The 27487-nt window shown below is 37.0% G+C and overlaps 1 protein-coding gene across 1 annotated transcript in view; it reads left to right on the plus strand.

Moving 5' to 3' along the window:
• Positions 1-27487, plus strand: part of Sema3d (semaphorin 3D) — a 173456-nt gene that overhangs the window by 43317 nt on the left and 102652 nt on the right. The window contains exon 3 of the mRNA XM_046464198.2: positions 22803-22963. Coding sequence (XP_046320154.1) covers positions 22803-22963 — 161 coding nt within the window. The remainder of the gene's footprint in view (positions 1-22802; positions 22964-27487) is intronic.

Raw genomic sequence — 27487 nt, forward strand, 5'->3', positions numbered from 1 at the left:
GGCTAAGGGTCTGTCGATTTTGTTTATTTTTTTAAAGAACCAACTTTTAGTTTTGTAAATTTTTTCAATTGTTTCTTTTGTTTCGATTTCATTAATTTCAGCTCTGATTTTAATTATTTCTTGCCGTCTACTTCTTTTGCTGTTGTTTTGCTCTTCTTTTTCAAGGATTTTGAGATGAAGTATGAGATCATTTATTTGTTGTTTTTTTCTTTTTTTAAGGAATGAACTCCAAGCAATGAATTTTCCTCTTAGAACTGCTTTCAATGTGTCCCATAGATTCCGATATGTTGTGTCTGTGTTTTCATTTATCTCTAAGAATTTTTTAATTTCCTCCTTGATGTCTTCTATAACCCATTGATCATTCAGTAACCTATTGTTCATTCTCCAAGTGATGTATGCTTTTTCCTTCCTTCTTTTATCGTTGATTTTCAGCTTCATTCCATTATGATCAGATAAGATACATGGTATTATCTCTACTCCTTTATATAGTCTAAGAGTTGCCCTGTGACATAATATATGATCTATTTTTGAGAAGGATCCACGTGCTGCTGAGAAAAAAAGTGTAACTGCTTGATGTTGGATGGTATACTCTATATATGTCAATTAGGTCTAGGTTATTAATAGTGTTATTGAGTTCTATAGTTTCCTTATTCAACTTTTGTTTGGAAGATCTGTCCAGTGGCAAGAGAGGTGTGTTGAAGTCTCCCATGATTATTGTATGGTGGTCTATTAGACTCTTGAACTTGAGAAGAGTTTGTTTGATGAACATAGCTGCACCATTGTTTGGGGCATAAATATTTATGATTGTTATGTCTTGTTGGTGTATGGTTCCCTTAAGCAGTATGTAGTGTCCCTCTTTATCCCTTTTGATTAACTTTGGCTTGAAATCTATTTTATTTGATATGAGTGTGGACACTCCTGCTTGTTTCCGAAGTCCATATGAGTGATATGATTTTTCCCAACCTTTCACCTTCAGCCTACGTACGTCTTTTCCTATCAAATGCGTCTCCTGTAGGCAGCATATTGTTGGGTCTTGTTTTGTGATCCATTCTACTAGCCTGTGTCTCTTAATTGGTGAGTTTAAGCCATTAACATTTAGGGTTATTATTGAGATATGGGTTGTTCTTCCAGCCATATTTGTTTATTTCTGTTACTAAACATGGTTTGTTTTCCTCTTTGATTATTTTTCCCCCCTTTACTGTCCTACCTCCCACTGTTGGTTTTCATTGTTATTTTCCATTTCCTCTTCCTGTAATGTTTTGCCAAGGATGTTTTGAAGAGATGGTTTTCTAGCTGCAAATTCTTTTAACTTTTGTTTATTGTGGAAGGTTTTAATTTCATCTTCCACCCTGAAGCTTAATTTCGCTGGAAACACAATTCTTGGTTGGAACCCATTTTCTTTCAGTGTTTGAAATATGTTATTCCAGGATCTTCTAGCTTTCAGAGTCTGTGTTGAAAGATCAGCTGTTATCCTGATTGGCTTACCCCTAAATGTAATCTGCTTCTTTTTTCTTGTAGCTTTTAACATTCTCTCCTTATTCTGTATGTTGGGCATCTTCATTATAATGTGTCTAGGTGTGGATCTCTTATGATTTTGCACATTTGGCGTCGTGTAGGCTTCTAGGATTTGGGATTCTGTCTCAATCTTCAAGTCTGGGAAGTTTTCTCGTATTATTTCATTGAATAGACTGCTCATTCCTTTGGTTTGGAGCTCTGTACCTTCCTGTATCCCAATAACTCTTAAGTTTGGTCTCTTAATGTTATCCCATATTTCTTGGATGTTCTGCTCATGGTTTCTTAACAGTCTTGCTGAGCTGTCTATGTTCTTTTCCAGTTGAAATACTTTGTCTTCATTGTCTGATGTTCTATCTTCTAAGTGTTCTACTCTGCTGGTAGTATTCTCCATTGAGTTTTTAAGTTGGTTTATTGCTTCCTGCATTTCTAGGATTTCTGTTTGTTTTTTATAACCTCTATCTCCCTGTATAGTTGATCCTTCGCTTCCTGGATTTGTTTGTGTAATTCATTGTTGAAGTGATCTTTCATTGTCTGATTTTGCTGTTTAATGTCTTCCTTGATACTCCAGATCATCTGAAGCATGTATATCCTGAATTCTTTATCCGACATTCCATCTGCTGCAGCTGTTACCTCTTCTAAAGTTGCGTTGACCTGCATTGCTTGTGGTCCTTTCTTTCCTTGTCTTTTCATACTGCTTGCGTATCTTTCCTGCAGGCGCGGGTGGCGGCTCTGCTCTCTCCTTATTCCAATTGGGGTGTCATGGCTACCACGCCGGCAGGTCACTGGGCCTGTTCTGGGCGTTGGCGGCGGCTCTGTTCTGCCCCTACTCCAATTGGGGTGACGAGTGTACCACTCCGGCAGGCCACCGGGCCTGATCCACCGGTGGGTTGCAGGTTTGCCTACCCTGCAGGCTTGGTCGGCGGCTCTACTCTGCCCCTACTCCAAATGGGGTGACGTGTCTGTCCTACCGGCAGGCCACTGGGCCTGTCCCGCTGGTCGGTCGCAGATCTGCCCAACTTTCAGGCACGGGTGGAGGCTCTGCTCTGCCCCTACTCCAATTGGGGTGTCGTGACTACCCCGCCTGCAGGACGCTGGGCCTGTTCCTGGCATGGGCGGCGACTCTGCTCTGCCCCTACTCCAATTGGGGTGGTGTGTGTACCACGCCGGCAGGCTCCTGGGCCTGATCCGCTGGTCTGTTGCAGGTCTGCCTACCTTGGAGGTGCGGGCGGCGGATCTGCACTGCCCCTCCTACCACGCCTGCGGACCCCTGGGCCTGATCTGCAGGTTGGTCACAGGTCTGCTCACCCTGCGGGCACGGGTGGTGGTTCCGCTCCGCCCCCACTCCAATTGGTGTCACGTGACCACCACACCGGCAGGGCCTGATCCGGGCGTGGGAGAAGGATCTGCTCTGCCCCTACTCCAGTTGGGGTGACGTGTGTACCACACTGGCAGGCCACTGGGCCTGACCCGCCAGGCTGTCACAGGTCTGTTTACCTTGCAAGCGCGAAGGGCGGCTCTGCCCTGCCCCTCCTACCACGCCCATGTACCACTGGGTCGTGGGTCTGCCCACCTTGCGGGTGCGGGTGGCGGCTCCGCTCCGCCCCCTCTCCAATTGGGGTCACGCGGTCACCACGCTGGCGAGCCACTGGGCCTGCTCCGGGCGCTGGTGGTGGCCCGGCTCCTCCCCTCTGGCTCGACGACAAATTGAGGAGACTCGGGTGTCTGTGCCTCACCCCCCCTACCAGGAGACCAACTGTTTCTGTCGCCGCTGGTATTGATGAAGTTCTCTCCTCCGCCGCTTTCTGATGACATCAGATCTCTGCCATGTTGGTATCCTATGCGAATTGCTGAATAAGCAGTGTTACCCTCCGTGCGACAAACCTCTCGCGTTTGAGTCCCCGTAGCCGATCCTCGTGCGATGGAAATCCTTCCTCCAGGTTCCGGAGCACCCCACTATTGCTGGAAATTCCTAACAAGATATCCTTTAGCCGTCCTGACTTGTCATACTCCCACACAGTGAAGCAGCGCACGGGGGCAATGCACTACCCTCGCCGCCATATTTCTAGTCCTTATGTGTGTGTAGTTTAAAGACAGAGTTACCAGTTAATTGAAATAGGGAAGAATGGGAAAGAAATAGGTTTGGGAATAGACCAAATGGACATATTTTATTTGATAAGGATTAGATATCTAAGTGAAATACCACAAAGACATTAAATCTGGAATTCATAGAAATGTCAATGGATATATTAATTTTGAAAATTATCATGTAGAAAATTTTAAATCCATGAGATAATCAAAGGATAGATGAGAAGAATTCAGAAGATTAAGTTCTGGGATACTATCAAAGGAGAAAATTGGAGAAAGAAGGAATGAGCAGAGAATTGAATTAAAAAATACTATCCGGGTATGTGGTAAAAAGAAAAGAGGAATCATAGGACAGGAGTTAAATGAAGGAAACAAAAGAAAAGAAATGTCATCATTGCCAAAGTCAGCTGATATGTCAGGAGAGATGACAATTGAAATTTACATTGACTTTAACAACCAAGGATCATTGTTATCATACAAATGACATTGCAAGAAACTTTGCTGAAGTTAAGAAGATAGATAAAATCTCTGATGTCTATATAGGTCATCATTGTCTTTTGGGCGGAATAAAGGAGAACTAGGTTATGAGATACTTTGGTTGTGTCTTTGTCCATGCAAAATTCTGGTAGGGACTTCAAAATGGGCAGAGGTTAAGTAAAGATAATTTGTACTAAGATCAAACTCAGTCAACTATTATTTAGTTGAAAAGGTTCTTTTCAAATAGATCTTAAATATGGTTGATTTACTATTCTATAAATTTATTTTAATAAGGTATGAGTATCTATGTACAATTTGTTTTATAACTTTACTTGGGTCTTTTTAAAGAATTTTCACACTGAGACTCTTTCAGAATGTGTGGCTCTTGGGGCTGGGGTTATGGCTCAGTTGGTAGAGTGGATGCACAAGTCCCTGGGTTCAATCCCCAGCACAAAAAAAAAAAAAAAAAAAAAAAAAAAAAAAAACTCAGAAGGTGTGGTCTAAATTTAAGGAGAGTATAAAATATAATGACATTCAGTCGTCTTTAATAGAAAATTTGACTAATGTCTCTCTGTATTTTTAAAATGAGTAATGTGCAGTTTGCATTTTTGTATGAGTCCTTTAAGCATACTACTTTAACTGTATTAATTCAAAAGAGGCATAAATTAGGACTAAAGTGTGTTTTTACTTATAAAGAGGCTTATTAAAGCCACAGCGACACATTCCAGAAAATACGATACATAATGCAGTGATCCCAAAGGAACAGGGAAGTAGAGGAAGCAGTAGATGTGAATTTACCTTGATATATTCAGTAATAAGTGGAGCTATTTGGGGAAAGAATATTGTTTATCTAAATATTAAAATATACAATATAGCTACAATAGGTGAAGGACACAGAATTAAGAGACCTGTATAAGTTTTAGCTACTTTTGGACATGTACTATCTATGCATCATTAGAACAATCACTCGCCCTCTCTAAGTCTAAATTTTCTCATCTGGATATTAGGTTTACCTGGAAATTAGATTCTCCTTGAGAATCAAATTGGGCAGCATATGGGCAAACCTGTCAGATATTGTAAAGCACAAAATCAATATAGTGACAGCTAACTCAAAGATAGTTAAATGTAATGTATTATTAAAGTAAGACACATAATAAAATATCCAAAGTCTTTGAAAATATGATTTTAATTATATCTAGGCTTCTTAGTCAGCAATTTTATTGCCACAGATAACAGGAAAAATACTTGAGATAAAAGCCTAAATTCCTCATCTTAGCATCTTCTTTCCAAGGTAATCCATATTAAATAAATGTACTTCCCTTCTTTGTATTAAAAAACTGAAGGGAAACTGTTTAAATATATTGTTGGTTTAAACTAAGCAGCTTGCTTATCACTTTATCAATTTAGGAATAACATCTGTAGGGATGTATAGATTTGACCTATTTAGCATTGTAAAGGAAAAACATAAATTGCATAGAAGAACACAACAGGAATTAAATGTTTAAAATAATTGTGATGAGGAAGAAGGAACAAATCCCACTCTTGAACTCAAGCAAGTGGAGGAGGAACAGCCAGAGAGTTTTTTTTTTTTTTTTTTTATCCTTTCTACTCCATGTATGGTTCAAGAATCAGAAGCATCAGCACAATCTAGGACCTTGTTAGAAATACAGAAGCTCAAGCCTGTTCTGTGACTTCTTAACTGACAATTTGTGTTTTTCAAAGACACCCATTTGACTTGAATGTATGTTAAATCCTGACAAGCAATGCTCCAGCACGTTTTGTTTCCCTCCTTCCCCCAAGTATGGAGATGACAAGAATTTTTGGCAATGCAAAGCCTTAGAGACACAGTTGAGTTTCCACTTGGTACGTTAGTGTCTCTAAATTATTAATAATAACTTTATAATAAATTCTGATTTAGATAGGAGATAGATAAAACAAGCAAACAAAACACTAGCATGAAAAAAAAAAACATTCGTTAAATCCATTAGACTTCTTATGTGAAAGCAATAGTGCTGAGGTGCAGCAATGATTTTGATGTCCTTATCTACAAGGGCTTCTGATCTTTTTAAGGGATAAAATGAGTTCACAAAATCACAGCAAAAAAGATTAGTGTCATAATGTAAATACAAGGAAATGTTTAAAAGATTTATGAGGGAAATAGGTATGAAACTGACCTTTGCGCATTGGAGGAAACAAAATTTTGAATGAAGTACATGTTGGCATGGGAGGATTTCAATTATGAACTTGACCAAATTGAGCTGAGATTATGGGAAAAATTGAATAGGCAGCATCATGTGATAGGAACCGGTGGGGAGAAGAACAGCAAAATAATTTATGAGTCTGTGACAGTAATTTAGAGAAGTAATTTTCATCTTAGCCTACCTAACAATGAGTAAATACTTGAGGAGGGAGAAGATAAATTTATATGATAGGATGTCTAAGGCTTTAAATTTGGTACAGTGGTGTGAAGGAAATGAATAAAGTTGGAATTACTTGAGGGAAAGAAGAATAAGGGCACAAGGAAAAGGAACTAGCAATGATTCTGAGATGTTGAACCTAATGACCGGGTTGTATCACTGAAGTCATTAAAATCAGCAGGAGTAGATGGTTGAAGGGAGAACAATATCGAGCAGGCACCTAGAAATTCTGAACTGAGACTTATGAGAAAGAATGGGATTTTAGGTATCTGTTTTGAAATAAACAATTTATGGAAAATAAAATGTAAGTGGGAATCATCATTTTGTTGCTTGTACTTTATAAATACTGCCTAAGGCAGAGAATGACATCTTAGGATGTTATTTTTAAAATCTATCTCTTAGAGGTATATTTGCAAATTTTGGTGCAAATTCTCTGAGCATCTTTATCAGGATTATGCTTCTTGGACCAGTGATTAGAATAAAAATGTTGAAAAAACCCAGAGAAAATATGTACAAATGATTAATATCTTATTCTGAATGAAAAGTCAAACTAATATTTTCCTGAATGTGTGGAAATTAAATTTCAGACCATGTCACAATTTTCCCCAACATGATAAATAACATAGATGCCAAATGTTTTTAAATTGCGTAATAATAAGAATGAAGACATGATTTGAACAACTTTTAAGAAAATAGGAAGCATTTTCAAAGGCTTGGGGAAATAGATTACCTGAGACTTCTCAATCGTGACCAGTCTCACATATGCCTTTGATGGTTATTTTTGTATATATACATTTACCTTTGATTGATGTGAATCGATTTTTTAAATTATACTTGTTCCAAAATGTTATCTTTTGATTTAGTACTCATAACCTTTTGCTCTGTACATTATTTTCCAGTAATCCTACCCTGAGGAATTACCTGTTCTTGTCACATTTGTCTAGCTCTTGCAGTCAATAGTAGATGTTGTGCTAAGCTATGATTTTCTGGGTTTTTAAAATTTTAAATTTGCATACTTGGCTAAAACAAATCCTCATTCACTTGTGGTATGGTGTTTTTATTTTAAACATTTCTGAAATTTGAAAAGGGACAAATTCTAAATACATTGATGGGAGCCAAGAAACTAATTGTCAAATAAAAATCCATTTTCCTCATGATCTATCAATCATTCCTGAGGAGGTTTATTCTATCATGGCATTGCATTTTGGGAAAATTTTCAGTTATTTATAATACTAGTCTTTTTATATAGGTCAAAAGGAAAATTTATCACTCATACCAAAGCTTTTGAAAAAATTAGAAATGACTTATTCTTTCTGAACATATGCATTTAAAAGAATTATATTATAAATTATGAATCTCACATGTGATGAATTATATAAAGCATCCACTTTGAAAGCTAGCCAAATAAGAATAAACCTGCGATTTAAAAAATGAACATGTAAAATTACAACTTCCCTACTTCACATCCTGTCCTGGCAGGAACATAGATCCAATGACATAATAGGCTTTATTTGGTTCTGATTTATGTTTCCCTATGTGATATCATCTGATTTATTATTGACACAGTAATGTTCTAGGACCTAATGAATAGAATGATCTCCAACATTCATTGTAGAAGAGTAGAGTTAATTTGATTTTTTTTTATTCTCTTTCTGAATGTGAACTTGCATTTACAGGAACAAAACAAAGTTAAAAATTTTGCCTATGAAAGCATAATGATAATATAATATACACTTGTAATATTGAAGTAGTCTTTGTATGTATTGTAGGTTTAACTAATATTATTTTTTGTGATTTGCATTGGTTGATTAGTTACATAGACTAAATATACAAACAGACCTTAATAGAGATTTTTGTGTAGGTGGAAGTGAACTATCTTGATAACAAAATCTTTTCACATGACCTCAAGCCTCAGAAAACCTACTGAAGAAGCAAGGCCAATTTAAGATGAATTAATTTCCCCAAAGTAAAATTCAAGGAAGAATCCAAGGCCTTTCCTCAGACCAAAAGCTGAAGAATCAAACACATGTTAAGAGCCGTAAAGACTCAGTGAGAGATATTAGGGGCTAATTTTCATTTTCAAACAAACAAAGTTTATTCTTTACTCAATTCCTGACCCAAAGCCTGAGAGGCTTTTTATTGGGAATAATTTTGTAGCCAAACATTTCTGAAAATTATGAGAAGAAGCTTTGAAGAAACTCAGAAGGACACTAAGTAAGTATGAGAAGTCCCGGAATTCAGAAATAGAGTAGAAACGCTGAACTCAGGGGGAAGGCAGGATTAGAAAGATTTAAAGAATTAGAGACAATCTACTTGGAAAACTTTGGAGAGAACATACTAAAGAACTAACTGTATTTAAGAGTCCTCAGATAGCCCTACTGATAAAACTGCTATTTCCTTGAGGAAAAAGACAAATGGGTGGGGCAACAATTTCTGTTGAATGTCCTGATATGTCAGAGAAAGGTGACTGATCTGGATCTATTCTTTGTTGTGAACTTTCTCTGCTAAGGAATTCTACTCCTCAATCTGTAGTAGACTAGAATTTGACATTCTCCAAAGCTGATTCTTTTTTTCTTTAACTTTGTGAATTTGTGCCTTCAACAATCTTGGTTTTCTTTTCTCTGTCTTTCTTTATAATATCTCAAAGTTACATGTTCTTTGAGGATGAGGGAAGCCATTTTTTAGCTGAGAGAAACTGACAGCTCCACCCAGTTCAGGATTTCTGGCAATAAATGCAGGATTTCAAGGGTATGGGATCTTATTCATTTAGTATTCAAAAACTGAGGAAGTCTGTGTTGCTCAATCCTAAATTTATTAGATTCAATATGACTAACCACTCCCTTCCTTTCTGGGGTGAAGAGGAAGAATGCAGACCATCAGGTCAAATGTTTTTTTTCATAATGAATGAACAATTGTATTAAGGAGCACTGAAAAGGAAATACAAAGAATTCTTTTCACAGCAAATGTTTATTTCAAGTATGAACAGGGATTGCTTGGCCCATAGCCAAACCTTCACCTGGAGGAACACCAGGTCATGAGTGAATAAATTCTTGCCACTGGGCTCCACCACTGAGAGAAAATTGATCATGCAAAGGCTTTGGAACAGTTTTGGAACTCACTGAATTAATAACCTATTTGTTAAACAAGATTATTGATAAGATCTCCCTTTAGCTAGAATTTTTTTTGTACTATATTTCTTTTCTTCCCCAAAGTACAGATTACTTGATTTTAGAAGTAAGAGTATCAATCAGTATTAGATAAACTATAGTTTGTTATTTGATATGTTGATATTTATTATTTGATATTGCCATAGAACTCATTTGGTTTCTTTATCAACACTTAAAAGATCTGAGAAAGCTAAGGTAGCATTAATTAGTTTTGCCCAAGGAAATATAGATAAGAAGTACTATCCATTTTATTACTAAAGATACTTAATAGTCTACTAATTTAAATACTCTTGTTCTTTGTCACAAGAATATTTTCTTTTTTGTTGGGGATGAACATTTCATCTCCACTGAGCTCGAAGTTCCATGAAGGCAGGAATCTGTCAAACTTATTAGGGTCTTTCCCTCAGAGTACTTGGTGTTCTTGGGGGAATTAGTTAGTGTCTCAAAAGTCAAATTTTGTGACAGTAGTGACTCACTTTCTTGTGTTAGAAATGAGAAATTATTTAAAATGTTCCTGACTGTACTTGGAAAACAGAAAATTTCTGGTCATTTTTTATAAGATATCAAGAGATGTTGATGAAGATTATGGACATTCTCTTTAGAAAAAAATGCACATATACAATCATGAAAATGTCATGGTGTTTAAAGGCATTTTGATCCTCAGAATTATCCCTGTTCTCTTTAATGGGTTATTGATAATGAATCATGGACATCTTCTGTCATTCTTCCACCAAAATTGATCTTAAACAGTGATTTCCAACTTTAACCAAACAAACAAAAAACCATGTGAACAATTGTATCTTTGATCTTTTTATTTTGGAAGTGATCAGATTGTAGATTTTCTAATAGTGTATTGCTAGAGCAAACATGGGAATTTGAGTACTTGAGTGATGGAGGGAGATTACAAACTGGAACTGAGGTGATAGGAAAATATACTGCTGGAAAGAGTAGTTAGAAGGAATGGTTATGGTGAATTAAAACAATTTTGGGTAGATTTAACAGAGAAATAACTCAGGACCTTAGGAGACCAGAACACACAGAGGTAAGTGCTGCTCACATCTCAAAAGGATAGGAATGGTTAACCAACCACCTAATAGGCCTTTTCTGAAAACAACACCTGTGAAGCAGTGTACTTATCCTCTACCCAAGGGAAAAGAAAAGAGTCCTTGTCCAAAAGTCTTGAAAACTATGAGCAATCTTCAAAATCACATGCGTAAGAATTTTTAATCTGGGAGAAAAAAATAACGCTCTGACATTGGCATCCAGCAGAGTCAGCCTCCATTTCTGATTCCTGGAATCCTAAAACATTTTAGGTGTTACAATATAGTCTCTAGAGTTAGCAAAATTTTTACTGGGTTTTGGTTGATGATCCTGTGGAAACAAAAATGACTTTGCTTGGCTTGGCAGAAGTGCAAAAGAGATAAGCTGCACGGGGAAGAGAGAACTTGTTCCAATCCGTGTCCCAAGGTCTTTTCATAATGTGTACGTCAGCCTGAGAATTTTTTATATGTAATGCCTAAGACTAATTATCTAATTTGGCTACAAAGAATTGGTGCAGCATGTTGTAATGGTTTTGATGCGAGCATTGTCACAAGGCCGCATTAAATCATTTGGAAATGATAACAGTCCAGGTTAGTCAATATTTTTGCAGCTGTTTTTCCTTGTCAAGTTTGTTAGAAACTAAGTGAAATAGAATTGGTTATGGTGGAAAAAAATTATTCAAATGTCTATGTCAACTGCGTATTTGTTTTCCTCATGTATATGTAAAGGGGAAAAGTGAGGTACACATCCCTCTGCCCATTGACATTGCTGTAATTCAGGGACCCACTATGTTTTTGAAATTTCTGGGTAGTCTTCCTGACATTGCCATTCCCCATCCATATCCATCACAAACACTGCAGCCAGACTTATCTTTCCAATAATCAATTATAGTCTTTGTTACTTGCTTACATAAAAAGATATAGTGGCTCTCACTTACACAGAAAATAAGCTCCCCATTTTGATGTCTTAGGCCCTGGTTATCTGCAAGTCGCCTTATGTCTAGTCTCACTTCTCACCTCCCCCACGTATTCTCCATGTTTCAACACACTGAATTTCTTCAGTTCCACAACTATTCATTAAGTGCTTAATTTGTCTGAAATTCTGAGTGAGGTGCTGGGAATTCAAAGATAACAAGACATGGTCTTCGCCTTGTACAAACACTCAAGAGTAGGAGATATGCAATCAACTCCCTTATCCATATGGAATACTTGCCAAAAACCCCAAGTCCCTGAAATTGAGGAAAATAATGAATTATCTATACCTGGTATTTCATTCTAGAGATATACAGCTATGATAAACTTTAATTCATAAAACAGGAACAGTAAGAGATTAACAACAAGTAATAATAGAACAATTATAACAATGCATTGTAATAAAAGTTATGTGACTATGATCTCTTCAAATATCTTTGTACTATACTCCCCTTTCTATTGGTAACAGTGTGAGTTGATGGCCTTTCCCATGTGATGAAATACCACGAAGTGAATGACACAGACATATCTTTGCAGCATTAGGCTGTACTGAATTCTGGTGGTACATCAGGAGCATCTGCTTTGGGTAACCCTAAAGCACTGAAGCCTGACAAGGCCAGATGGGTGGTGTGAACAGCAGGGATATGCTGGATGAAAGGAAGATTCATGAGGAGCATTTGTACTTCTGTTAGAATTTATTTCTCATATGATGTGTTTTATTTTCATAATATCTTTTAACGTTTATGGAACGTTTTGTATACACTGGAAGGAACCCAGAGCTCTATTATAATTAATTTTCTTAAACTAAATACAACTTTAATCATTTCAGACCAAAGACATAATGCTATAATATATTAGTAGCTCCAAATGCAATTATCCTATTTGTGAAAGGCTAATATCCAACAAATACTCCATATGGTTGTAAGTAGAACTGAGAAGAAAATAATGGAACCAAGAGATTTCATACAGTACTTACTCCAGCCCACTGCCTTTTGGTTTGTCAAAACTAAGATGAATCTAGCTTAGAAACTAAAAGGAATAATAGTTATGCATAAAATAGAAGAGAAAATCCTCCAAACTATGAAATAATAATAAATCCTGTAGTTGAGGGATAGAATATATATACCCTATATTTAAGAGATTAAGAGTTCTGCCTATTTTACAGAGGTTGAAATTTCCATACTTTTAAGAAGTATCTTCATGTCTATTTTTGAGATATTATCTCTTTTATATTTATCATCAATTAACATGAATTATTTTAAACCAATGATTTGGTGTTAAACTCATAACATATGATAGAATTTAATAAAGTAATGAGCAATATTATTATCTTGTCAACATTCAATATTCTAGTTGTAGAAAATTAGAGATTATTGTTAAGTATTTGAAGTGAAAAAAAAAACCTGTTGAAAAGATTTGGGTTCCTTAGAGTATCTGTTTGTTACAATTAAAAATAAAGAATTTGGAGAGACATCAATGAAATGAAAACTAGGAACTCGAATTCACTTATCAGCTTTGACAGCACACCATTATTTTTCTTTAGAGCATATGACTTCAACTCACCAACATTATATATCTTCACTTATAAAATCATTAATTTGTATTAATTGATTTCAAGGTTATTTTCAGCTTAAAACTTCTGATGCCATTGCTAGATCAAGAGTATGTCTCAGACTCCATTTGGTCGGAATCACCTTATTTACATTTTCTTTCTGCACATTTAAAATAGTGATAGTATAATCCATTAATCACAGAAATCAATCTAAATACTATCAAAAACAGAAAGCAAAAATAATAAGCCATAAACTGCAAGAGAATATTTTCCAAAGACATATATGATAAGGTACTGTGATACAAAATATGCAAAGACATTAAAACTCACAATAAGAAACAACAACATTTTTAAATGGGTCGAAGACCTTACCAGACACTTCACCAAAGAAGATATAGACAGTAAAAAAAAAAAGCATATGAAAAGAAGTCACTGGACTCTTTGGTATGAAGATGGCCGCTGCGTACGGGGGTTGCTGAAGTGCTGAGCGTGGTGCTCAAAGCAGCGGCTTTAATAGAGATTTTGCACAGTCTGTTAGAGCTCCTTTCACCTTAAATCTGTAGTGGACCACTTTGCCAAGGAGCAGGAAGAACAAAGAAATCGAAAAAGAGACGCTTGGCTGCTCAGAGCCGCGGGCGCTTTGCTCCCATCTGCTTCCTCTTTCGCTTCGCTCCGGGCGGAGAAGCTGAATGTGTAATCAGCAGTGGATTGTAAGTACCCGAGGCAAAGAAAGCTCAGTGCGCCCCGCCTTTTTTTTTTCTTCTTCTTTTTTTTGAATATTTTTTATACAGGGAGAGTTTGTGGATTGGGATTGTTGGCGGGGCTGTGGTTTCTGTGCCGAAAATCCACTCCGCGGGAGCCGCCATTTGCTTTCTGCTTGCTGTCTTGATGGCTCTGTATACACTGTCCGGCAGCCGCACCTAGAGGTTGGAGCTGGGCTGCGTGCCGAGCCCTGTCCTCCGAAGGCTGGACTGCAGCCTCGAGCGTCTCAGTGGCCTGTTCGCCGCTGCACCTTCGGGCAGAGCCTGCTCTTGGGTCGTTCTGCACCCCCCTGCCAGGGGACCCGTGCTCCGGAGGAGGGGACGGAGAGCCGCGGCAGCAGCCGCTTGGGCCCCTGGGGCCGGGCACCGGGCTGAAGAGCTGCGGAGGCCAGGGCGGCTCTGCTATGGTCGCAGACAAGCGCGGCGCTTGTGAGCGCAGCCCAGAGACGGAGGCGACGGCGGCAGGGTTTCATTTCTAGAAATCTGGACTGGAAACAGAAGCAGCAGTTTGTATAATCCCAAGAACTTGCTTATACCAGGAAGCTGTAAGGGCAACATGAATATCACTGAAGAGATGTAACATGGTGGCAGGCGCAGAGAGATCAAGTCTCTGACATCTTCAACTGCGCGGGCATAGGGAGCTGTAAACTGTCTAAACGCTGTTTGCTCAGGATCACTAGGCAATGCTGAGCTGACGTGGATCTGGGGTGTACAGGCTGGGCCCCTCAGAACACACACACAGAGCTCGAATCGGAGGCAATTAAGCTCCGGTTCGCCTGCTTCGTGTGACTCAGCACTAACGATCCCGCTGAAATAATTGGCCGGCCCTTAGGAACTTACAGAGGTAAAAGCCAACAGAGCCTTCATAGGCAGTGGCCACAGGACTGAAATGGGGATTGGGAGAGACAGTCAGGACCCACCCGTTGCATTGGTCACCCGGCAAAGGGAACAAATGTTCACCATTTGCAAGGGATACCACCATGGCAGAGAAATGGCGTCACGGGCGGAGGAGATAACTGCATTGAAACCAGCGCGACAGGTGTGTAATCCCCTAGTCATCTCTCTCCACACAGCAGGGAAAACTTAAGGGCCACTCCCAGCTCTCCTGTGAACGCAATAACCAGACCGAGGGAATCAGGAGTGGCGCGGGACTCGCGGCGCGGAACTCCCGGCTACCGCTCCCACCAGTGCTGACAACTGAGGTCTCTTGCACCAGCTACCGGGGGCGTGGCTACAGGAGGGCAAGCAAATTCGCTGGGGGATCTCAGCCCCAAGCTCTACAAACTTAGGGTCTGAGGGAGGCAAACAGGGAGAGTGAGCCCAGGTGTTCATGAAAACAGGGCTCCCAGGAGCAGCAGACCTGGCGTGTAGCCAGTATTGTGGTGAGCGCCACAGGTGAGCACGGCCTGGCTTGAGGAAACACAAGACAAGGCCCTAGACACTCAGGATTGGAGACCCGCCCAGTCTAGGAGAAAGAGCTGCTGCACAGTGAATGGTTCCCACCTATTGAGAGGAGAAGCTTGGCCCAGTGGGCACAGGTCCACCTACTGGAAGAGAAGTTAATAGAACTCTAGGACTGCATTTATTATTATTATTATTATTATTATCATTTTTTTTCTTTTCTTTTTCTTTTTCTTTTTTTCTTCTTTTTCTTTCATTTTCAATTTTTATTTGTTGTTGTTCTTTAACTTTTTTCAATGTTTCTATTTTTTTAATTTTTTTTATTTTATTATTATTATTTTTTTTAAATTTTAATTTTCATTTTTTTATTATCGCTATTATTTTTGTTAAAAATTTTTTTCGTCTTTTCTTTCTTTCTTTATTATCTAATCTTTGTTATTCTTGTTTCTTTTGTCTTTTCATTTCTTTTCAATTTTCTTATTCCCCCTTCCTTGAATTCTACCTGCCTACTCTCATTCTCTTTAGTGACTTCTTCCCTTCCCTTCTAATATCTTTCCTCTCAAGCATCAAATAAATCTATAAGAGTAAACAGTAACTCAGCAGTCAAACAGAACAAGAAGTAACATGAGCAGCATAAAAAAGCAAGGAAGAAAAGGAGTACAAACAATGAAGGACAGCCCAAATATTCAGGAGGACCTAGAGTCAGCAGAAAAATGGTCATATAAAGAACTCAAGGAATACCTTAGACAGATGGAATGGAACCTTAAAGAAGATATAAGACAGCAAATCCAAACAGTGAAAGAACACTTTGAAAATGAATTACATAGACAGATAAAAGAAGAAGTTAAACATCTTTATCAGGAGATTGAGATTATAAAAAAAAAAACCAAACAATAATTCTAGAAATGAAGGAAACGATAAACCAAATTAAAAACTCAATTGAGAGTGTCACTAACAGAGTGGAGCAAGTAGAAGCCAGAACATCAGATAATGAAGACAAAATATATCATCTTGAAAAGAGCCTAGCCAACTCAGAAAGGATGGTTAAAAACCACCATGAGAAAAACATCCAAGAGATATGGGATAACATAAAGAAACCAAACCTACGAGTCATCAGGATAGAAGAAGGTACAGAGATTCAAACCAAGGGAATGAGTAACCTGCTGAAAGAAATAATTACAGAAAACTTTCCAGAAATAAAAAAGGAAACGGATATACAAATTGTAGATGCATACAGGACACCGAGCACACAAAATCACAGTAGACCAATGCCAAGACACATTGTTATGAAGATATCCAATATACAGAACAAAGAGAAAATACTAAAAGCTACAAGAGAAAGGAGGCAGATTACATTCAGGGGTAAACCAATAAGGTTAACAACAGATTTTTCATCACAGACGCTGAAAGCGAGAAGATCCTGGAACAACGTATTTCAAACACTGAAAGACAATGGATGCCAACCAAAAATTCTGTATCCAGCAAAATTAAGCTTCAGGTACGATAACGAAATAAAAATCTTTCATGATAAACAAAAGCTAAAAGAATTTGCAGCCAGAAAACCAGCATTGCAAAGCATCTTGAGCAAAACACTACACGAGGAAGAAATGAAAAACAATAACCAAAACCATCAGTGGGAAGTGCCTCTATAAAGACGGAGGGCGGGGGGAAAGCTAACCATGGAGAAAAAAACTAAATTAAAAAAAAAAAAGAAGAAGATAAATAATCAAACATGGCTGGAAGTACAAACCATATATCAATAATAACTCTAAACATTAATGGCTTAAACTCTCCAATAAAGCGACATAGGCTGATAACATGGATTAAAAAAACAAATCCAACAATATGCTGCCTCCAGGAGACACATCTGATTGGAAAAGACATACACAGGCTGAAGGTGAAAGGCTGGGAAAAAATATACCACGCACACGGTCCTCATAAGCAAGCAGGGGTGGCCATCCTCATATCGAATAAAATTGACTTCAAGACTAAATTAATCAAAAGGGATAAGGAAGGACATTATATACTGTTAAAAGGAACCATTCACCAACAAGACATAACAATTATCAATATTTATGCACCAAATAATGGTGCTGCGACATTCATAAAACAAATTCTCCTCAAGTTCAAGAATCAAATAGACCACAACACAATAATTATGGGTGACTTCAACACACCTCTCTCACAATTGGACAGATCCTCCAAACAAAAGCTGAATAAAGAAACTATAGAACTCAATATCACAATCAACAACCTAGACTTAACTGACATATATAGAATATATCAACCATCATCAAGTGGATATACTTTTTTCTCAGCAGCACATGGATCCTCCTCAAAAATAGACCATATATTATGCCATAGGGCAACCCTCAGTAAATATACAGGGGTGGAGATAATACCATGCATTTTATCTGATCATAATGGAATGAAACTGGAAATCAATGATAAAAGAAGGAAGGAAAAATCCTACATCACATGGAAAATGAACAATATGTTACTGAATGATCAATGGGTTACAGAAGACATAAAGGAGGAAATCAAAAAATTCTTAGAGATAAATGAAAATACAGACACAACATATCGGAATCTATGGGACACAATGAAAGCAGTTTTAAGAGGGAAATTCATCTCTTGGAGGTCATTCCTCAAAAAAAGGAAAAACCAACAAATGAGCTCACACTTCATGTCAAAGCCTTAGAAAAGGAAGAGCAAAACAACAGCAAATGTAGCAGAAAATAAGAAATAATTAAAATCAGAGCGGAAATCAATGAAATTGAAACAAAAGAAACTATTGAAAAAATTAACAAAACTAAAAGTTGGTTCTTTGAAAAAATAAATAAGATTGACAGACCCTTAGCCAGGCTAACGAAGAGAAGAAGAGAGAGAACTCAAATCACTAACATACGGGATGAAAAAGGCAATATCACAACAGACACTACAGAAATACAGAAGACAATTAGAAATTATTTTGAAAACCTATATTCCAATAAAATAGAAGATAGTGAAGACATCAATAAATTCCTTAAGTCATATGATTTGCCCAGACTGAGTCAGTAGGATACTCGCAACTTAAACAGACCAATAACAATAGATGAAATAGAAGAAGCAATCAAAAGACTTCCAACCAAGAAAAGCCCAGGACCGGATGGGTATACAGCACAGTTTTACAAAACCTTTAAGGAAGAATTAATACCAATACTTTTCAAGTTATTTCAGGAAATAGAAAAAGAAGGAACTCTGCCAAATTCATTCTATGAGGCCAACATCACCCTGATTCCGAAACCAGACAAAGACACCTCAAAGAAAGAAAACTACAGACCAATATCTCTGATGAACCTAGATGCAAAAATCCTCAATAAAATTCTGGCGAATCGGATACAAAGGCACATCAAAAAAATTGTGCACCATGATCAAGTAGGATTCATCCCTGGGATGCAAGGATGGTTCAATATACGGAAATCAATAAATGTTATTCACCACATCAATAGACTTAAAAATAAGAACCATATGATCATCTCAATAGACGCAGAAAAAGCATTCGACAAAGTACAGCATCCCTTTATGTTCAAAACATTAGAAAAACTAGGGATAACAGGAACTTACCTCGACATTGTAAAAGCTATCTATGCTAAGCCCCAGGCTAGCATCATTCTCAATGGAGAAAAATTGAAGGCATTCCCCCTAAAATCTGGAACAAGACAGGGATGCCCTCTATCACCACTTCTATTCAATATAGTTCTCGAAACACTGGCCAGAGCAATTAGACAGACGAAAGAAATTAAAGGCATAAAAATAGGAAAGGAAGAACTTAAATTATCACTGTTTGCAGATGACATGATTCTATACCTAGCAGACCCAAAAGGGTGTACAAAAAAACTACTAGAACTAATAAATGAATTCAGCAAAGTGGCAGGATATAAAATCAACACACATAAATCAAAGGCATTTCTGTATATCAGCGACAAAACTTCTGAAACGGAAATGAGGAAAAACACTCCATTCACAATATCCTCAAAAAAAATAAAATACTTGGGAATCAACCTAACAAAAGAGGTGAAAGATTTATACTATGAAAAAAGAGAAGTAGAAGAAGATCTTAGAAGATGGAAAAATATACCCTGTTCATGGATAGGGAGAACTAACATCATCAAAATGGCGATATTACCAAAAGTTCTCTATAGGTTTAATGCAATGCCAATCAAAATCCCAACAGCATTTCTTGTAGAAATGGATAAAGCAATCATGAAATTCATATGGAAAAATAAAAGACCCAGAATAGCAAAAGCAATTCTAAGCAGGAAGTGCAAATCAGGCGGTATAGCGATACCAGACTTAAAACTATATTACAGAGCAATAGTAACAAAAACAGCATGGTACTGGTACCAAAACAGGAGGGTGGACCAATGGTACAGAATAGAGGACACAGAGACTAATCCACAAAGCTACAACTATCTTATATTTGATAAAGGAGCTAAAAGCATGCAATGGATGGAGGATAGCATCTTCAACAAATGGTGCTGGGAAAACTGGAAATCCATATGCAACAAAATGAAACTGAATCCCCTCCTCTCGCCATGCACAAAAGTTAACTCAAAGTGGATTAAGGAGCTAGATATCAAATCAGAGACTCTGCGTCTGATAGAAGAAAAAGTTGGCTCCGATCTACATATTGTAGGGTCGGGCTCCAAATTCCTTAATAGGACACCCATAGCACAAAAGTTGATAACAAAAATCAACAAATGGGACTTACTTAAACTGAAAAGTTTTCTCTCAGCAAGAGAAACAATAAAAGAGGTAAATAGGGAGCCTACAGCATGGGAACAAATTTTTACTCCTCACACTTCAGATAGAGCCCTAATATCCAGAGTATACAAAGAACTCAAAAAATTAAACAATAAGAAAACAAATAACCCAATCAACAAATGGGCCAAGGACCTGAACAGACACTTCTCAGAGGAGGACATACAATCAATCAACAAGTACATGAAAAAATGCTCACCATCTCTAGCAGTCAGAGAAATGCAAATCAAAACCACCCTAAGATACCATCTCACTCCAGTAAGATTGGCAGCCATTATGAAGTCAAACAACAACAAGTGCTGGAGAGGATGTGGGGAAAAGGGTACTCTTGTACATTGCTGGTGGGACTGCAAACTGGTGCGGCCAATCTGGAAAGCAGTATGGAGATTCCTGGGAAAGCTGGGAATGGAACCACCATTTGACCCAGCTATTGCCCTTCTTGGACTTTTCCCTGAAGACCTTAAAAGAGCGTACTACAGGGATACTGCTACATCGATGTTCATAGCAGCACAATTCACAATTGCTAGACTGTGGAACCAACCCAGATGCCCTTCAATAGATGAATGGATAAAAAAAATGTGGCATTTATACACCATGGAGTATTACGCAGCACTAAAAAATGACAAAATCATAGAATTTGCAGGGAAATGGATGGCACTAGGGCAGATTATGCTTAGTGAAGCTAGCCAATCCCTAAAAAAACAAATACCAAATGTCTTCTTTGATATAATGAGAGCAACTAAGAACAGAGCAGGGAGGAAGAGCAGGAAGAAAAGATTAACATTAAACAGATACATGAGGTGGGATGGAAAGGGAGAGAAAAAGGAAATTGCATGGTAATGGAGGGAGACCTTCATTGTTATACAAAATTACATATAAGAGGTTGTGAGGGGAATGGGAAAATAAACAAGGAGAGATATGAATTACAGTGGATGGGGTAGAGAGAGAAGATGGGAGGGGAGGGAGGGGGGATGGTAGAGGATAGGAAAGGTAGCAGAATACAACAGTTACTAATAGGGCATTATGTAAAAATGTGGATGTGTAACCGATGTGATTCTGCAATCTGTATTTGGGGTAAAATTGGGAGTTCATAACCAACTTGAATCTAATGTATGAAATATGATATGTCAAGAGCTTTATATTGTTTTGAACAACCAATAAAAAAAAAAAAAACAGCTACTCTTTCCCCCTAGATATTCAATTGATCCATCAACATTAATTGAAAAGGTCATTCTTCACTCCATTAAATTGTAGTAGATATTTGTCCTGAAAAAAAAAAAAAAAAGAAAAGAAGTCACTCTATACGTTATGTAACCAAGTAAATGCAAATTTGAAACAACAGTAAGTTATCACTATATACTTATTAAAATGGCCAAAATCGAGAACACTGACAACATGGGTGCAGATGAAGATATGGAGCAATTAGAACACTCAATCATTGGTGTAAATGAAAATGGTACTGGGATCTTAGAAGCCAGTGGGCAGCTTCTCATAAAACTAAACATGTGATCCATCAATCAGACTTCTTGGTTTTTACCTCCAAAAGTTGAAGACTTGTGTTTACAACTGTCCCACATACAGATGTTTATAGCAGCTTTATTCATAATTGCCAAAACTTGAAAGCAATAGAAATGTCCTTCAAAAAGTGAATGGATAATTAAACTCGCTGATCCAGACAAAGGGATATTAGTCCACAGTAAAAGATATTAGACAGTGACCCAAGAAGACACAGAGGAAGCTGAAATGCATATTACTGAGTAAAAGAAGCCAGTAGGAAATGGCAGCATACTGTACAATTCCAATTATATGACATTCTGATAAGACAAAACTATGGAGACATGAAAAAGATGAATGATTGGGGGCAGGCGAGAAGGATGAATAGGGAGAGCACAGAAGCACACAAGACTTTCAGGATATACTATGATGATAGATACATGCCATTATACATTTATCCAAACCTATAAGATGTACAATATCAAGATTGAACCCTAAACTATATACCTTGAGTGATAATGATGCTAATGTAGGCTCATTGATTGTAAGAAATGTGCCACTATAGTGGAAGATGTTGATAATGGGGAGGCCATATATGTGTTGGGGCAGGAAATAAATGTAAATCTGTTTCTTTCAATCAATGTCACTGTTAATTTTAAAATGCTCTAATAAATCAGGTCTATTTTAAAATGTAAAAAGGAACGAAATGTTAAGATTTGTGACATAGTTTGATCCCTGCTTTGTATGTATCAATTTTATCAAGTTTCAAATATTCTTATAGGTAGATATTTTAAATTGTAATTCAAGAAAATGAGAATAGGTTTAAACTATTTTGCATTTAATTGTTTTGTGTTTATATATTTGATCTACATTTTAATATGGTGCTGAATATCATATAATTATACATAAAAAGGTATTGATAAAATAAAAATATCATACATCTCACTTATTTCTAAATGAGTATATATTAAAAACTGTAATTATTTGTAAGTATTTTAATTGGAACTTTCATGTTATATACATGTATTTGCACACACAGAGAGAGAGAGAAAGGAGAGAGAGAGAGAGAAGTAAATGTTTTGCCTAATAAAATTTTTTTCTTTCATTTTTTCCCATAGATTTGCTGCTGTCAAATAGCTGCATTCCATTTTTGGGTTCATCAGAAGGGCTGGATTTCCAGACTATTCTGTTAGATGAAGAGAGGGGTAAGCTGCTTCTGGGAGCCAAGGACCACATTTTCCTGCTCAGTCTGGTTGACTTAAACAAAAATTTTAAGAAGGTCAGTTTATTTATATATAGTTGATTAGATTATTTTAATTTTATCTGTGCTCTTCTGCTTTGTATTAAGTGATTTAGTGTCAAATGCAGTAGGTCCTTTATGTATCAAGAAGAACACAATACATTAAAAAAATGACTCAAAATACATTTTGATTTTTTGTGGATTTAAGTTCACATGCATGTTCTTTATTAAGAGTAGATGAGAATAATACCAAAACCATTGAAATTATAAATGAAAGGAATCAAAGTGTGTAAATGTGAACTTATATAATGCAAAATTTTGGATTAAGAAATAGCAAGTGAGCTATTCATCAAGAGTGAACATTTATACTAACAGTAATTATAAACTTGTATTTTTACTAACTTTTAAATAATAAATAAGCATAGCTCCACTTTACAGTGTGGCTGTGGTAGCATTTTAATACCATACTTTCCTCTGCACACTTCATTTTACACCTGTACAAGTTTCTCTTAAGGCCCAGTCACTCCTAGATAATGACGTCTATAATGCCCCAACTCTGCACTGCTTAAGAACAGTCTTACCACTAAATATAAATGCACAAAGACAGAACCAGATGCTTAAGCAATAATCACCTCATTGACATAGCAGTTTGGACAGCTATCTGCCCACTACACTATCTTTACAAGAGACAAGAAACACCAATGAGAGTTCATAGTGCCTGGTTTTAGGAAAATAAGAAAAGATACATGGCGGTAGGTAGGAAGGGAAGAGTTGCCAGTGTCACCCTTCCCATATAACTTCAAAAAGTGTGAAAAGAGACACTACATGCTTGGGAAAAGGGGAAAGAATTAAGTCCAGGCCTTGGACTTGAAAGCCAGTACCAAATCTATTATAGCAAAACCCAGTGCCAAGCAAAGCCCCATGATCCCCATGCCCAGGCCAGTAACAATTGTCATAGGTGATGGAACTGCATTAGCCAGGTGGCTGACTGTTTCCACCACCCCTTGCCCTACCTTGGGCAATAGAAAGAGGATCAAGACTCAAGCTACCAGGAAGCAGGACATCAAAACCACCACAGGATTTCAAGCAGGACATGAAAACTACTACTAGGAAATAGGACATCAAAACCACCACAGCCTCTAGAGGAACCCCAATGTCAGGAGGAGACATGTGGTACCCATCTATTGAACTTCTATTCCAGACAGCATCTTAAAATCCTCACTGAATGAGTTCTATGAGTCTGTCTGGCAGGGAACAGGTGTTCTGGGAGGATTTAAACAGAATTTTTTAAAAATTTAATTCACAAATAATGATGATATGTATTTATATGCTATGGTATGTTATTTCAATGCATGTATACAGTGTGTAACAATCAAACCAGGATTTTATCTTATCTGATTCCACTGCAATGAAACCTAGGGGTAGAATTCAAAGGCCCCATGGCCATGCCACAAGTCAAAGACAGAGCATCTAGACCTGCTCTGACATTAGGAGGAGACCTACATGACAGTAGAATGGGCTGAATTTTTGGCCTATATCAGTTCCAGCCTTGGAATGGGCTTGGGGCATTGGCCTCCTCTAGCTCACCTGACTGCAAAGGTTCCTGTGGCTATGAGATGCAAGTGGAACCTAGTTTAGCATGAACTGTGGCAGTGAAGGAACTATCTTTATTACTTAACTCCCAATTTGGAGCATTATTACCCTATGTATAGGTATGGTTGCACAAATGGTATGACTCTACATCATGTACAACCAGAGAAATGAAAAGTTGTGCTCCATTTGTGTAAAAAAATAAAATAAAATTTTAAAAAAGTTTATTCTAAGACATAATAATAAAAACCATCCTCAGGTCTAGAGAAGGATACAAGTATCCTGGTAAAAGAAGGTCAAATGTCACTATTCTAATTTAGCACAACCAGTTCTGTGCCAAGATGTATTATAATCAGGTTATTAAAGGTGAAAGATGAAGAGAAGATTCTCAAGGCAGCAAATGAAGAAACAAATAACACATAAGAGTGTCCCAGGTTATCCAACAGCAGACTTCTGAACAGAATCTTACAGACCAAGAGTGGCATGAAATTTTCACAGTACTGATAGAAAAACAACAACAACAACAACAACAACAAAAAACTGCTTACCAAGAATACTATGCCCAGCAAAACTTTTTTTTTTTTTTTTTTTTTTTTTTAGGAATGAAGGAGAAATAAAGACATTCCTAAGCAAAAGCTGAGATGTCATATCTCAGTCATACTAAAGGGGGTTCTTCTAACTGAAAGAACTAAAATTAAGAGGCAGTAATAAATAAGAAAATATGAGAAGGAACAAATTCACTGCAAGAGTAAATATAAAGACAAATTCAAAATGCTCTGGTATCGTAAACATGGTGGGAAAATTCTTTTATATTAATAATTAATCCTAAAAACAAAACAATTAAAAAATACATGAAGAGATAGGCAATATACCAAATGAAAATTAGACATCAAAAAATTCAAAATGTATAGAGGAATGGCATGCAAGTGCAGATTTTGTTTTAGTATATTTTCTATTTCATTTCTTGTTGTATTTCCTCACTTTATGATCATGTTAAGTTGCTATCATTTTAAAATAGCTCATTATAATCAAAGAAGGTTTTTATAAGCCCCATGGTAACCACAAAACAAAAATTATTACAGACAAACCAAAAATAATAAGCAAGAAATCAAAGCACACTGCTAGAGTAAATCACTTAACCACAAAGGAAGACTGTAAAAGAGGAAGGAAAAAAAAGAGAGAAAGAAACTGCAATAAAACTAGAAATATAATTACCTTAAACATAAATGCATTTAATTCTCCAATATAAAAACGTAGGCCAGGCACAGTGGTGCACCCCTATAATCACAGTGGCTCAGGGAGCCGAGGCAGAAGGATTGCAAGTTTAAAGCCAGCCTCAGCAACTTAGTGAGAGCCTGTCTCAAAATAAAAAATAAAACGGGCTGGGCATGTCACTCAGTGGTTAAGCACCCCTGGGTTTAATCCCTGGTACCAAAAATACATACATACATAAATTACATACCATAACATGACTGAAAGGACCAAAAACAAGACCCAACTGATACTGCTTATAAGGAACTCAGTTCGCCTCTGAGGACACAAATAGACTGAAACTAAAGGGACAGAATAAAATATTCTAATCAAATAGAATTCAAAAAAAGAAGGAATAGCCATATTTATATCAGATATAATAGACTTTAAAATAAAAGTAGTTAAGTTAGTCAAGAAAGGTCACTATGTCATGATAAAGGGGTCAATTCAACACAAGAAATAATAATTCTAAATTATTAGAATTGAAATTAATATACATACACCAATATCAGAGTACCCACATAACAAAGCAAATCGAAATAGACCTAAAAGGAGAGATATACTCCAAAACAGTAATAATTGGAAACTTCACTATTCCACTTGCAGCAATAGACAGATCTTCTGGACAGGAAATCAGCAAAGAAACAGCAGAGTTAATTGTACCCTAGACCAAATATCTAACAGATATCTACATGACATTTCATCTAACACCTGTAGAATACCTATTCTCATCAGTACATGTAACATTCCTCTGGATAAACCATATGGTAGGCATATGATTTAACTCAACAAATTCTGAGAAATTGAAATCATATAAAGTGTCTTTTCTGACCATGAAAGAACCAAGCTGGAGGCAAAAATGCTACAAACTGTAGTCTTCACAAAAACATGGCATTGGGATAAAAACAGACATATAGCCCAATGAAAGAATAGAGAGCACAGTAGTAAACCCACACATGTACAGACATCTGATTTCCAACAAAGGTGCAAATAATACCCAATGGGTTAATGAAAGTCTTTTCAATGAATGGGGCTAGGGAAATGGATATCCATGCAGAAAAATTAAACTAGACCCTATCTCTCACTAGTCACAAAAATAAACTCAAAAAGGATTGAAGACTTTAATGTAAGACTTGAAACAATGAAACCACTAGAGGAAACCCAGGGGAAATACTTTAGGTCTTTGAAATGGATTGGACCCCAAAAGCACAGGGAACAAAAGCAAACATAGACAAATGGAACTACATAAAATTTTAAAAGTTTATGTACAACAAATGAAATAATTATCAGAGGAGATATACAAAATGGAAGTATTTGCAAACTAAATATCTGATAAGGAACATACCCAAATTATATAAAGAACTTAAAAAACTGAATGACATAAAAAATAGAATAACTTGGTTTAAAAATGGACAATAGACCTAAACAAACATTTCTCAAGAGAAAACATACAAATGACCAGCAAGTTTATTAAAAATATTCAATATCAACTAATCCTCAGGGATTCAGATGTGGGACTCTGGAGGTGGTGATCACCTAGAAACTGAAAGTAGAATGGTGGTTACCAAAAGCAGGGAGAGTAGCGCAGAGGAAAGCTGATCATGGGTACTAAGTTACTTTTAGGTAATGGTAAGAAGTTCTGTTGTGCTGTCACATGGTAGGGTAGCTATGGATAACAATCAAAACCACAGTGAGATACCACCTCACTCTAGTAAGGTAAGA

This window comes from Marmota monax, unplaced genomic scaffold (genome assembly GCF_021218885.2).
Source record: "Marmota monax isolate L192 unplaced genomic scaffold, Marmota_monax_Labrador192_F-V1.1 WCK01_AAM20220418_F8-fsc00065, whole genome shotgun sequence".
Lineage (NCBI taxonomy): Eukaryota > Metazoa > Chordata > Mammalia > Rodentia > Sciuridae > Marmota > Marmota monax.